General features: G+C 40.0%; 1 protein-coding gene across 2 annotated transcripts in view; it reads right to left on the minus strand.

Moving 5' to 3' along the window:
* Nucleotides 1–9067: 9067 nt before the first annotated feature.
* The window catches only part of DOK7 (docking protein 7), a 59868-nt gene continuing 54295 nt past the window's right edge, over nt 9068–14640 (minus strand). For both annotated transcript variants that reach the window (XM_033061108.2, XM_033061109.2), the window contains 2 exons: nt 12153–12305; nt 9068–9555 (listed from right to left, as the gene is read on the minus strand). In XM_033061108.2, coding sequence (XP_032916999.1) covers nt 9419–9555; nt 12153–12305 — 290 coding nt within the window. In that variant the 3' untranslated portion in view covers nt 9068–9418. The remainder of the gene's footprint in view (nt 9556–12152; nt 12306–14640) is intronic.

The following is a 14640-nucleotide window of genomic DNA, read 5'->3' on the forward strand; positions in this document are numbered from 1 at the left end:
CCCTGTGAATGCAGAACAGAAATATTTTCTCTATTATGTTAGAAAGCAAAGACTCCACTATGCCCTTCAGTTCCCCTTTGGCAGGGTGAGCACTCAATCTGTGAGCCACAGGTCAGACTGGTGCCTGTAGCCTGGGTGTGGAGGATCCCACAGAGCCGGCCCCTGGTGAAAAATCTGAACACTTGCAGTAAATGCATCAGCAGAGGAGAGGACTGACACAAAGCACTGAGCCACTGCTGCTGAGCAGTCCTGGCTGGGTTGTAGGGAATGGAGCAGCTCTCATGGAGCACGTTCAGATCCTGCTGTGGGGGAGATGTGCTGCCCGTGGGAAAGCAATATCTCAGCCTGCACTGAAGGCAGCACACCAGCTGTGTGCCCCACACAAGAGGGCACAGCACAGAGCTGGGTTTCTTCTGCAGTGTGTACCTGAAGTAGAAAATGCTTATCCAAGAATTTCTGAACAAGTCTGGAACAGCAGAAGGTGCTGGATTCATGGAATGAATACCCAGAGTCTGATCAGTCGCTGAACAAGTGCAGAGGGGCTTCAGCAGAGGCTTTCAAGAGGTGATGGCTGAACCAGGCAGTGGCTGTGCTGTGTCTTTACCTACTGCACCATGACAGTAATTGGGCTCAAAGGCCAGGTGGGCTCAAGCAGAGAAAATCCTTGGCAACTGCTGCAGAGAGGCTGACAAAATACTTACATGTCCCAGTAATTTAAAACTGGGAACAAGTCACAGCTCATCAGAGGCAAAGGTTGGAGACTGGGGTCAGCACAGTCACCTCACTTCAGTTACTGAACAGAGCTGTTAATGAGTCATAGGACCCAAAGACTGGGCACACAAACCGAGAGCAGAACAATAATTAAAAGGATGTTGCTGCCCCTGCACCCAACTTCCCCCCCTGAAATAGTCTGTGGCTGAGTTAGAGTCTACAACAGCACAAGCGAAAAAATGAGCAACAGTCTGTTCTGGTCAAGGCTCCTCAGGGCTTTCCTTGCTTTTTAAGATTTGGGACAGACTAGGGAGGTGTAAAGTCTGATTCCACTCTAGTTTCTATGGTCTGCACCTCACAAGCATCAATGTTTGTACAATTCAGTTCATTGTTGCAGTTTTAATCCTCCAAAGACTGTTCATATGGTCAAAATAACAAGAGTGGATAGTGTTTGAGACATTAAAGATTAAAAAATAACTTGAGTCACCACTTCTGTGTTTCTGTAAACAGCAACAAAAATTCAAGCCAATCCTGTACCCTGTGAGAGGTTGCATGGAAGAGGCATCTGAAAAGGAAAGAACTAACACTTTTATACTGTGGTTGAATCTTCTCTTCCTTAATAGGTGTTCTATCTGATCCTTTTGTAATTTTTCAAATTAACAAGTTTCTAAACTACTCTGAGAAACAATTTGAAGTACAAAAACATGAGAAAAAGAAAAGGAGAAAAGAAATCAGAACATTTAATATTTTATAGTCAGTCAAATTTTGCCCTGGAAAGAGCCTCAGTGTTAGTAAACTTGTAAATGGCAGTCAGTGACTTCCTGTAGGACAGATTTTATTTGTTAAAAAGGGAGGTGGAAGATGACAGAAATAAATACATAATGCATTAAACAAAAATAACCAAGTCTTTCTTTAAAAAAGTACATCCTACATGTTGGTACAGCAGCTAAGATGGTATCATTCTACCAAGACAGATAAGGAACAGAACTGTAGCAGATTCATTGCTGCAATAATTTCCCCTCTCCCCTCCCATGGGATCCTGATGAATGATAGATCTGGCAGTAGCAGGAGTATTTATATTCACCAAGTAGAGATCATTTCTGTTTTGTCAGGTGAAGTGCCATCTGCCTTTTCAGATCCTGTTTCTGCAGGTCGGGATCCCTGTGTTCAGGAGCTGGTGGGAGCAGGATCCTTGGCTGGGCTCCTGCTTGCTGTGTGTCCAGCTCTCCCTGTGGGGTTCCCTCAAGCCAGGGTTAATCAGATTAAGGTAAAAAGCAAGAAACAGAGAAACCACATTAGCTGCCACAACAGTTAATCTTGGCTGAGCATTTACACAGCAAGTTCTAAAATATATTTTAAATATATTTTTTCATTCCACAGCATTTAATGACAATAGAAGGAATAAAGTAATTTAAGTCAATAAATAGAATAGATTATTGTTTTCAATACAAACAGACCTACCTTTGTAACGGAGAGCTGAGTGGTGCATTTTCTGTATGCATCATGTTACCTAACAAAGTGCTTCCAAATACCAGAAGCAACATTTCCAAATACATCATACAGTTAACATGCATTTCAGTCCATTCACCTAGTACCTATTGGGAAGCAGGATGTTAATCTACAGAAAAAAAAAACTGCATGGATTTCTTTTACTAGTATCTACAGGCATAAAATGGAAGCATTCATAAAATCTGTCCAGTAGAGCCAAAATAAATTAATAAATTTTTCTCCACAGTAAATATTTCAAGTTGAGCCATATTTGATATAGCAACAATTGCAACCCAAGTGCTTTTATCAACAGCCCTTAAAGCACTTTCATATCCAAATGTTCAAGTATATTATCCCACCACTCAACAAAAGAGCACTCCTAAATCAGAAACAGTACACAGATATTAATGTTTAATATGTGAACTTTGTTCCTTCACTGATGCATTAATTTATCACAAAAGCTATCCACTTTAATAAAACTAACCATTTCAGTCTCCACGGTTGCCTCTCAATAACTGTAACTTAAACCTGCCAATTTCTATAGGCAAACTGAGTGTTGAATCACTTAGAAATAAGCCTCCTACTAAAATAAAACACTATTTAATGGTCTAGAGTTATAATTTTCCAGGCACTTTAAAGATAAATGGGAGCTACACTATTTTAAGAATAAACACACAGAGAACTGGAAACTCACATATGAAAACCAATCATTTACAATGCCTGGCATTGGATCCTTTAGTCCAACCTCAAAATTCACATTCGAGAAGACATCCGAACAGAAACCATTAACTAAATGGTCCTTCAGTGGGGAAAGAGTCCATTTCCCAGCCATTTCAGATACAAGTTCTGGGTCTCACATTTACATTTGGGATGGTTATGTCTTAAACAATGTTTGCATTAGCCTCAGTTTGCTGGTGTCACCAAACCCTTGACACCAATTTGTTGTTTCAGGCCTTGCACAAACTGACCCTCACTCTTCGCAGAACTGCAAAACAAAGTTTTTATTCATGATTATTAATTCAGGATGAGAACACGATTTTCCAGAGATATTCTTAGGACTTGTTTTCCTTCTCATTTAATGCCATATGTACAAACAGCTGTACTAGCATTTTTGAAAGAACAAAACAGTCAATGTAACCAAATAAGACAGTCAGAATTCCAAATCAAAGTGCTGCCACATATGTGTCTGGGATTACAGAAGGAACGGGAGTGACCCTGTTTGCCCACAAGCATACCATGAGAAAAATATGAATTTTCATCAGCTCCTTCCAACCTAGGAACAGAGGAACTCACCCTGCTCAGCTTTGACCACTCGCAGCAGAGACAGCAGGGTGCAGTTAGTTTGGCAGTGTTGCTGCTTGGCCACCAGGTTTTCTGTTCTCCAGTTGCTCTGTCTTTCCCGCAGTGCTCAGGGCAAACTCGGTGCTGATGGCCAGAGGAGCAGGGTTCCCATCATAGCCCACACTGCAGATCAGCCCCAGGCTGTAACTTGCACCTCGGCAATTCCCCAGCCAGAGGAACAACAACCAGAGGGTCTAAACTTGGTAAATGTTGCCACTGTAAAGGGGAGCTTGGCCAGAGGAAGACATGCTGAAGAGTATTTGCTGTCTGCAGAGCTCCAGAGCAGCACACTGGGGCTGTCAATGCAGGAAAGGCATTCCCACTATCACTTATGGTCACTTATGGTCACTGCTATCATGCATTCACCACGGAAAGCACAGACACAGCAAATCCAAAATCAAGTCCTGGGCTTTCAGCAGACCTGATGCATCTCTACCAAACACCCCAGCCACTGCAAATGACCCCAGTGCAGTTGAACACAGAATTAGGGGCACCCTCCTCTCAGATCACGGTGCTCTCTGTTTCACAGCACTTCATGCTCTTTACACACACATCTTCTGGGGCTGCCCTTCTGCCAGTGCTGGCAAAGGACAGCTGCTGCTTTCTGGCTCTCTGCTGACACCTACCTACTGCATCAAATTCCCAGGAAGATACTTCCCTGTGCTCCAGTTTGTGTCCAGTACTGCTGGCTGTTGGCAGTAAAAGGACAAGTGTTACAGCAGAGGCCATGGGGTCCATCCTCCAAATGTGCCAGAGACATGGGGGAAGATTAATCTCAGTGATTCATTACATAATAAAACTCCAGTATCCAAAGACCAGGTTCCTTTCTGAACATCTAATCAGCTCTATTTTCTGTATATGGACTATCCATAAATTGCCAGCTCAGCCCACAGATGAGTAAAATTTAACTTATACAATAGCAGATGCTAGGGCTTTTTTTATTTATTTATTTTTCTTTTTAAGGATTTCACAAGCATATAATGTAGAGAAAAATTACTGTCATGCTAAATCTGCTTTCTGATCCCACCCTCCCCACTGCATATTCCTCAAATAAGTTGACACGTGTTATTTCAGTAAAATGGTGATGTTACATACGCCTCTGTGTACACAGTGGGATAATAAATTTGAATTATTTCTAGATGCTCTGATGCAGGCGAATGTTTGAAAGTATATAAGTTCCAAAGTTCACTCACCCTCAAGTTTTTACAAAATTCAAAGTTCACATGTCAGCTGCACTTTCCTAAACCTGCTCGCTGTCTTACAAAGCTATTCCTCATATAAGAATCCAGGCATAGATTACCTGTATTTTCCTGTCACTTATATCCCAGCCCTTCAGAGAAAATTGATAACTGATTTATCAATAACCAACTGATGTCACTCACAGTGAGGCTACTCTGAAGCCTGTCATGATGGGATGGGATGGGATGGGATGGGATGGGATGGGATGGGATGGGATGGGATGGGATGGGATGGGATGGGAATAGGAATAGGAATAGGAATAGGAATAGGAATAGGAATAGGAATAGGAATAGGAATAGGAATAGGAATAGGAATAGGAATAGGAATAGGAATAGAATATTTCAATTGGGAGGGAGCAGTATCAACCAACTAATCCTCCTGTCTGACCAGTTCAGGGCTGACCAAAGTTAAAGCATGTTACTAAGGGTATTTTCCAAATGCCTCTTAAGCACTGACAGGCCTAGGTCAAGAATCACTTCTCTGGGAAGCCTGTTCCAGTGTTTGACCAGCCTCTTGGCAAAGAAATGCTTCCCAAAATCCAATCTAAACCTTCCATGGTGCAGTTTTGAACCATTCCTGCACATCCCATCTGGATACCAGCAACAAGAGCTCAGCACCTTCTCTGCTTCCTCTTAGGAAACTGCAGAGAGCAATGAGGTCACCCCTCAGCCTCTTTTGCACCAAACAACACAAACCCAGAGCCTTCAGCCTCCTCTCACAGCACTTCCAGCCCTTTCACCAGCTTTGTTGTTCTCTGGACACATTTAGGGACCTTCTCTTGCTTCTTAAATTGTGGGGCCAAGCACTGCACACAGCACTCGAGATAAGGCTGTACCAAAGCTGAACACACATTCATCTCTTTTTCCCAGCTGTGTTTGGTGCAGACCTGCTCCTTACAAAAATTCCTTTTAATTACTTTTAACTGTCCCAGCCTTACTCAGCTTTGCTTGTTCTAATTGCTCTATGAGATCAAATTAATATTTCCTTTCAGCCTAGATTGCAGAACATTGTTTTTATGACTGGTCAAATGGGAGCTCAGGATCTTCCCAAAGAAGAGGTGACATAAAAATGTAACAGCATTGTCATCTTAAAAACTAAACCCATAATTTTAACAGTAATTCATAAATACTGTGTCTTCCTCCCATGGTTATTTTAGCAAGTATGTGTCTTCCAGACAAACTAGAAGAGAAAGTTACCAAGGGCTGCATGTTTCAGCATCCCACAAAAAATGTAATCACTCATAATTCAAATTCAAATTCAAATATAGTTTTCCAAGCTACACTAATTAACATTGTTTTGTTTACAGCAGAGAGGAGAAATGAGGATTTTTTTCCAAGTCGTTTGCTAAAAACAACTCTCAGGGCAGATTTTCACAAACATTTACATGCCTAAAGACACCTACTGGCATTTTCCACAGTTAGGTGCCAGAGCACTATTAAAACCCAGACAACTATTTGCATTGTTGGGAAATTAAATCCCCCCAAACTCTAGCCCTCCATCCTGTAGCATGTTACCTGGGAGAAGATTCCATCACCCAAATATTTGCATATAAAACTGTTCCACAGCAGCTTATGCACAATGCCATAAGCCCCACTGAGGCAGCAGTTACATTTGGCAGTAGATCTGTCAGGAAGAATGAGGTGCATACACAGCACACCAATGCTTATGCCCAAACACTGCACTTGCTGACAACTTTTTCTTATCACCAAGAGCACTTCTGCCTCGTTAAAGTCCTTCAAGAACATCTTACAGAAGTACCAGCCACATCACGTTGTTTGGTTTTTCTAGTAATTAATACTTTTTGCTCCTGGTAAAAACAGGAGGAGATCTGACTCTGATAGAATGCTAAATCTAAAATTAGAAAATCCTTCTTTTTTATCATCAGAAGTCACAAGTCGCATTTATTTCCAAAAGTATGGTTTTGGGGTTTTTTGCAGAGCTCTGAATCTGGACTCATCCCATAGAAATCACAAACTGTGTTTTAGATCTCTCATGCACATGTTTTATGCAAGGTGTGGGAACAAGCACAAGCCTGCAGGACTATGGTTTGATTTCCATTGCTCCCAGTTCACCAGTGAAAGTTGAAGGCACATGATTTTATTTATTTAGGAATAAAGGTTTCCATTTCTGTGGGCTCCTGTTGTTCAAATGAGAAAGCTCTAGTTTCTTCAACAGAAATGTCAAGCCTGTAACTTGACAGGGACATATAACCTGCAAGGTACGACCAAAACAACAACCAAGCAGTTTTTAGCAGATGCAACAGATTGGTTTGGTTTCCTGCTTCAGCTCCTAACACAACTTAGTGCATAAGAATATAAAGTGAATTTAAAAACTAAGTGAAAGTCATCTGTTTAATTTGTCCTATTCAAGTGTAGTAAAAATAATTTAAAAGAAACAGAAATTACTATGACATACACAAACATATGTGCACAGAGAACCATGTGCATGCACAGATCACAGCCCTGCTCAACCTGAAAAATACATTTTTTCAAACTGTGTTTCCTCTGTGAAGCCAGCAGCAATCTGATGACCTTTACTATTGTGTCCAATCCTTACCCATGCTACAAGTCCCAGATTTAATGCAAGCAACATTCAGAAGCAGCCTTTGTAGAGACCTTGGGTAATATATTCTCCTGGTAAACAGATTTTTGCAATAGAAATATTGTAGTTTCATTATATATTATGGAAAACACTACATTTCCATGCATCAGTCAAGCTATGCCCATCCTAAATATTAAATAGTCACAAAACAAGAGATTTAACTTTGCAAGTCCTCCAGTGGAGGATCCTTGACTGAAGAGCAGTCAGATAAGCCTGGCCCCAGGAAGCCCAGGCCATTCCAGTTGTACTGAAATTTAAAAAGCAGATCATCACTGTTCACATGTCAAAGAAAAATCTTTTAAACTCATAAGCAATATCTCTTTTCCCTTCAGAAATATGCTAGGTGAGTGGATCAACAAAAAAATACATCCGAACACAGGACAGATAAGAATGGAAATTGTCAACTCTCAAAGACTTTTTTTATTTGAGAGACTTCTGATATTTTACATTACTATTGAGGCTATATTCAAATAAATTTATAGGTTAAATTCTGCCTCAAAAACAAACCTTACCTCTCATTTTAAGTCTCTTAGTGAAACCCTCACTGGCATGAAAGTTCCACCATCAATATAAATTATAATGCATATCTACAAAACAGAATTTGGCTTTAATATTGGATCTTAAGAGGACACAAAAAAGTCATAAACCCAAGATACCAAGATATCACTCCCAGAAGCTTGTGGAAGCCAAAGTTGATATGCTATCAGGAAAAAAATTTGTTTTCTTCACAAGTACATTCCTTTGTTAGTCTAGTGTCAGTGACATTTTATATAATATTTTATTAAAATAACATTTTATATGAGGACAAGAAAAAGAACAGAAGAATTACATAGACAACACAATATGGGAAACTAAGCTTTGCATCATAAAATCTCACTGTACAAAAGCAAGAGGTGGCAGACTCATGGTTAAGCCTATTTTACAAGATAAAATCCTGTTGTGCCTCAATTCTGTAGCATCTCTGTCTCCATCCTCTTACACAGAACTGGTTTTATGCTACTTAGGGACAGCAGAGAAATAGTCAATAAAGCTTTAGATTTAAGGTGGATGCTGGTTTTACATTAGGAATATTTTTTGTGACATAAAGGACTCAATTTTGAAAAGTGAATGTTTCTTTTGAATACTTTGGTTTTAAATTATGTTGTGTGAGGAAACTGAGACCTGATTTTCCAAGTGATACATGTATTCAACTCCAGGAAAATTGCTAAGAATTACAGGTACCCAGCAACTAAAAATCAAAGTCATGGTTTGACCTAGGCTTTTTAAGAACAGAAGCACCCAAATGCCCCTTCACATTACTGCATTTTATAGACAAAATTAAATAACTTGTTTGTGTGCTCTTGTCTGTTTGCATACACATGTGCATCCCTGACACTACAGCTTTTACATCTGAGCAACTTCAGGCAAAGCTGCAGGACTTGGTGAGGTATAAAACTGAATTATCCATAGGTATAGTTGAGTATGTCCATAAATAAGCACATAAATTGAAAAAAACTGTACCTGCAAAAAGAGCAGGCACTGAATTTTCTTGCTTTTGTAAGAGTCCATAATATATTAATAGAGGTTCCACATACTTTATACACTCAGATATATACATATATTTTATCAGTAATGTGTGCTTACATACAGACATCTGCAAACATATGTATACATTTATCACACACACACTCACATTCCCTTATCTACACACATTCAAGTTCTTTATTTTCAAAGAAAATGCCACCATTTAATAAACACTGAAATTGGTTCCAGGTTCGCCATGATTTTAAAGATATAGAAAAAGTTAACTTACATCTGTCACTGCATATGACAAAAAAATCTGGACTTTACAACCAAATTAAAATAAAAGGAAAGACCACACACACCCCTCATGGTACCAGCTTTCCAATCAGGAATCAAGATATCGGAATGAATCTGGCATAACTGCGAGAAGCAATGGCAGCATTTTGTGTGAGTGCTTTTTTACAATAAACGTGACTCTTTTGGAAGGTGAATTAGTATGAATTCATGGTGATCACAAAGTTCTCTCCTAGGCAGGTCACTGCTGGGCTCCTTTCCTCTTGTGCTCCAGCTCCTGCAGGCGCTCCTGGCGGCACTGCGCGTGCTGCGTCCCCACTTTGTGCGCGGTCTCGGTGGCTGCGATGTCAATCTGGGCATAGCGGGACGATCCACCCCCTGCAACACCAAACACAATCCTGTGAAACACCACACCCTCATACTCCTGAGTGCAAACCTGTTGTGACACTTCCTCCACAGATATCCTGGATTGTCTTTGTCCAGTCTTAGAGAAAGCTGTGTAACGGGAGTAAGGGGAAAATCACCTCAAAAAACACCTCAAAAGTTTTGTTATCTGCATATTCTATTTGTCTGGCTTTCCTCAAATAAGCAAATGAACCACTGGCATTTCTGCCCCAGATTCAAGTCTGCACCCCTATTACTCCCAGTCTGTAACAGAGTGATGTTTTGCACCACTTCATTAGTGGCTTGCTGAACTTTCTTCTGTCTTCACTCAGAGTCAGGATTAAAAACCACAACAACAAATTTTCTCATATTCAGGCTTCATTGTTTATTAATTCTTATCTAAAGTATGGAAAGTTCTGCAACACTCCTAGGTACCAGCTAGAAGTGAGCATAATGGAGGTGAATCTAGCTATTTACAAGGTCTTTTAAAGCTAAACAGTCCAATAAAGAACTAACACCTGTATTATTTATTCTTTTGACCCAATAACCAAACTCCTGTGACCTGCAGTGCAGCATTAACTATCCAACCAGAAGCTACCACCTGAAATCATGAAGTAGCAGGAGGAACACTGAAAATGAGACACCATCCAAAATCCTCCATCTTGTCCCATACCCGTTACAATATTATAAAAACCTCAAATTAAAAATTCTCCACCATGTGAAATTACACACTTCTATTTAATTACACACCTGTGACTTTAACTCCATCACTTAAATTTGGAAGCCTTCTCCAAGGCCTCAGGTCAAAAGCAGTGTTATCCAGAGGGTCAGTGCCAGACAACACAGAAAGCTCAAAAATTCCAGGTTTCTGGGATCCAACACCAGTCAATGACAAAATTGGTCTTGGCTCTCCCATTTCTGGGAGGCTTCCTCACCAGGCTATGAATCAGGAAATGAACCACACCTGCTATTTGAACAGAAAACACTTGTGGCAGCTGGCATTGTTCTTTGTCTGGATTATGCACCCTGTGAATGTTTACCAGAGCAGCCACCTTCAGCCTCACACAGAATGACACTTTAGCTCATTTTTCTTGGCAATGGGGGAGGCAGAAGGTGCTCAGTCTGTTAAGCAGTAAAACACTTCTCTAAGGCTAGAGGCTAGGAAAACTTAAATATGAAAAAAATAAAACATTTATCATCATTACAGGCACCTTTAAAGTTATACAATTTGGGACTGGGAGGGTAGTTGACATTTAGGAAAATTTATAGCATTTAACTCTTCATTTTTAATGCCTTGGTTCAATGTCTTTAAATTAAGAGAAAATACTGCTTTTACATTTCAACACGATGTTCTAGAGACCTACATTAAAGTCTGGGAGAAACTTAGAATTACATTATGAAAACCATAAAAACATTAAAAAAGCAACAGGAAAAGTGCTAACATTTCAAAGTTAGTAAAACTGCTGAAATTAGAAATATTAAAATTTAAATCTTTATAGCTGAGAGTATATATGGAAAATTCATCAATATCAAATGCAAGCAATTAAATGCCAGATTCTGATGAGGGGCTTGCTGTAGCAAGGACTGCATCTCTAAATCACAATACATGGCAGATCTGTTGCATGTTTATGTGCTAATTGCCCAAGGTAAGCATTAGAAGTAAAATATCCAATCCAAGGAAAATAATTTAAAAAAACAACAACAACAAAAAAATAATTTGCCTTCTGTCTGTAGCATTTTCACATGCCCTCATGGAGAGCAGATAGAAGAACACTGTGTTCTGTTCTGAACCATTTGCTCCAGAGCCAGTGTCTTCAGGAGCAAGCCCTGTACACCCACACCCACAGCCCTGTTTCTGAAGCCAAGAAAGAAAAATGAGCTAAGTGTAGTCCTAATATGCAATGAAAATCTTGAGAACACAAGCAAATTACTGTCTTTCAAACTCCAGAGTTTGAAATGTTCGCTTTAGAAGGAGCACACATACAATCACCTGTCAAAGGGATGCAACATCTTATAGAACTCCAAAAATCACTCAAAAATCTTTTCCAAGAAGAGGTGCCAATTAAAAAAAGCTGCCTCAGAAACATAAGAGGGTTCAACTCCTCTGTAGGTAAAAGCTTGTGGGTGGATCATGGAATCATTAAGGTTGGAAGAAACCTCCAAATCATCGAGTTCAAGCTTTGACCAAACAGCATCAACTAAGCCACAGCACTGACTGCCACATGCAGTCACTTCTTGAACAGTTCCAGGAATGATGACTCCATCACTTCCCTGGGAAGCTGTTCCAATGCCTGACCATCCTGTCAGTGAAAAAAATTCTTCCTGATGTCCAACCCAAATCTCCCCTTGGGCAGCTTGAGGCTGTGTCCTCTCCTGTCGCTGTTGCCTGGGAGAAGAGGCCAACACCCCCACAGAGCTACATCCTCCTTCCAGGTAGCTGTGAGAGTGATGAGGTTCTCCCTGAGCCTCCTTTTCTCCAGGCTGAACACCCCCCAGCTCCCTCATCTGCTCCCTGCATGACATCAGGATTCCATATACCCCATACATTGTGCATATTCTTTGCTGTTTAAAAGTATCATAGACTTCCTTACCTCTTATGCTTGTGCTAGATTCTTGAAGTTCCAGTTCCATGTAGTGAAGTTGTTTTTTGGAAGTAGGGCTGACAGGAATATTAACATAGGTGGCTGTCTCACTGTGGGGTCGGTCAGGTGTGGGGACATCAGCTGAATAACCTACTGCCCCTTCTGAAATAAGTAACAGGTTAAAGAGGCACTGTTTGCAATGATCCAGCTCACACAGACACACTGACAGCAAACACTGAGCACAGTAACTCTGCTTGCCAAACCTGACATTCCTCAGTGGTAGCTGGGACATGAGAAAACTACAGATTCTACTTTGAATATCCTGAGACACTGATCAAGTCAGGATCTGTGCAGAAGGCCACAGACCACAGACATGGATTTTGCTTGTTGTGGCAGAAGACAAACACTCTGCAGATATTTCTAACAGCAGCACTACCTGACAGGGCTTCCAGCTCTACCTTAGGTTAGTAAAGCTTCACAGGAAGTAGTTTGTTCAAGGAAGATGTGAACTACTATATCATCTGCAAGACAGAAAGCAAAATCAGTAGAGGTTCTTAAACCATGTCCCAAAAACAGGGACTGAAGAACTATTTCAAGCAAAGAGAGGGCAAACTTGAGGAGACAATGTTGACAGCTTCCCTGTGCAGGAATGAAAAAGATAGGAATGATGCCAAGTGAGGACAAGAAAGTAATAAAAGACTTTCATTGCAGGAAAAAAATAGTGGGAAAACCCTTCTAAATAGTAAAGATCACAAGAATTTTAGAGGAAATCCTGCAGAGTTTTCTAGAAATTTCCAAAAAAAGACACAGACTAACACCTACTAGGGAACTGTTCCTATAAAACAATTTTTACTTTAAAAAAACTTTTTTTTTTGTCTAGTGGTTCAATTCTCAAGACCACAACAAGCCCTGCTTTCAATTATTTTAATCTTGTCTGCGTGTTCAGTCCAGTTGGAGTCCTTAGCCTTAAAGATTTTCTGCTCTGAAGTCAGTTTGAGACAGAGGAGTGCAGAGGGAAAACAATATCACTTTGAGGTTCTCCTTTTTCATTAATTTCTCCTCTTAAGCCCTTCTTTTTCCCCACAAAGAACTAATGCTAATTTTTTTGTCCAAACTGCTGCTTTTTCTTTCTGCCCATTTAGACACCACTGAGATGTGAATGGAGAGGCTGCAGGCTATCAAGGCATTTTAGAGCACATGGTAAAATGACTTCTTATATCCAGACAACAGCAGCAGTGAATTATCATTACGGGAGATATTTTCATCTTCTTGGAAGCATAATGAGTAGCAGAGATAACTTATACTATGTTAGGCAACAGTACAGGTATGTTCCAGATAATGGAACCTCCCCAGACTTAAGCTGTTTAAATCAAAGGAGTCCACTATACAGTTCAAAAACTGAAGAGACTGGAAATTTGGCCAATTTTCTCACAGATTTTCATTAAAAAAGCATAGGAGAATCCAAAAAGTATACAAATATTTTTCTGTCAGTCAGACTTCACGTTGTGGTTGCAAAGCAAGATGTTAGGAACAAAATGACAAAATCAATGCAGAACTGAATGCAGAAAGAATTTTTTTATGTTGCCATCAAACATCATTCTCTGAAATTATTTTCAATTATTGTGTCCAAAGTATTGCAAAGGCATTTGGCCTGATTGAGCAAGAAGAGACTTAGAAAAATCATAGCACTGAAAACCTGCAGAAGTTACAAGTGACAATCTTGCTTAAGAGTCATGAACAGTCATGAAGGAAAAGATAATTTTTAAGTCTTTCTGTATGCTGTTAAAGTGATGTAACAAGTGTTAAGTGATGCATCCTCAAAGTTAGCCAGCATGAAAGCCAGCAAGATCCCCTACAGAACTGAACCGTTAACAGGCTTAAGGAAGCTGAATGTCATACCTGCTGCAAACAAGCCAAGTGATTTTCCTGAGAACTGAAAAACTACACATGGAGAATTGGTAGGGTTTTGTGCAAGAAAAGCAAAAGAAACACACAGAGAAAAAACCCAAAAGCTGGCAACAGTTGAATATTCTTCTCAAAACAGGAAGTAGAAGAATAAAAAAAAGACAAAACAGTTGGGCAAACTAGAATGGAAGGAAAGGAAAAGCCTTCTATTGTTCACTCAGTGCTGTCTCAATAGAAACTGCATTTTCTTTGTAAACATAGGAATACTTGGTTTTCATTTTTCCTTTAAAAAATCCCAAACAAAAAAATAAAACCTTATGAGGCACTGAAAACTAGCTTTTATTTGTTTGAATAGAAGGGTTTGTTTAAAAGCACAGAACAGTAAAATGTTCCTGCTAATGAAAGCGAGGTGCACAGAGTGAGCCATGGACATTGCTTTCAGCAGTCCCTTCCTGGGACAGGAGGTGCTTCAAGAGAGTTCAGAGGGGCAGGATTTGAGGACATTGGGAAAGGAGGATTTGAGAGAAAAATAGACCCCAATGCATGGTTAAAGGATTCTGAAAGAATTAGTAAAATATCATGATTGCTTGAA

Source organism: Catharus ustulatus, chromosome 5 (genome assembly GCF_009819885.2).
Source record: "Catharus ustulatus isolate bCatUst1 chromosome 5, bCatUst1.pri.v2, whole genome shotgun sequence".
NCBI lineage: Eukaryota > Metazoa > Chordata > Aves > Passeriformes > Turdidae > Catharus > Catharus ustulatus.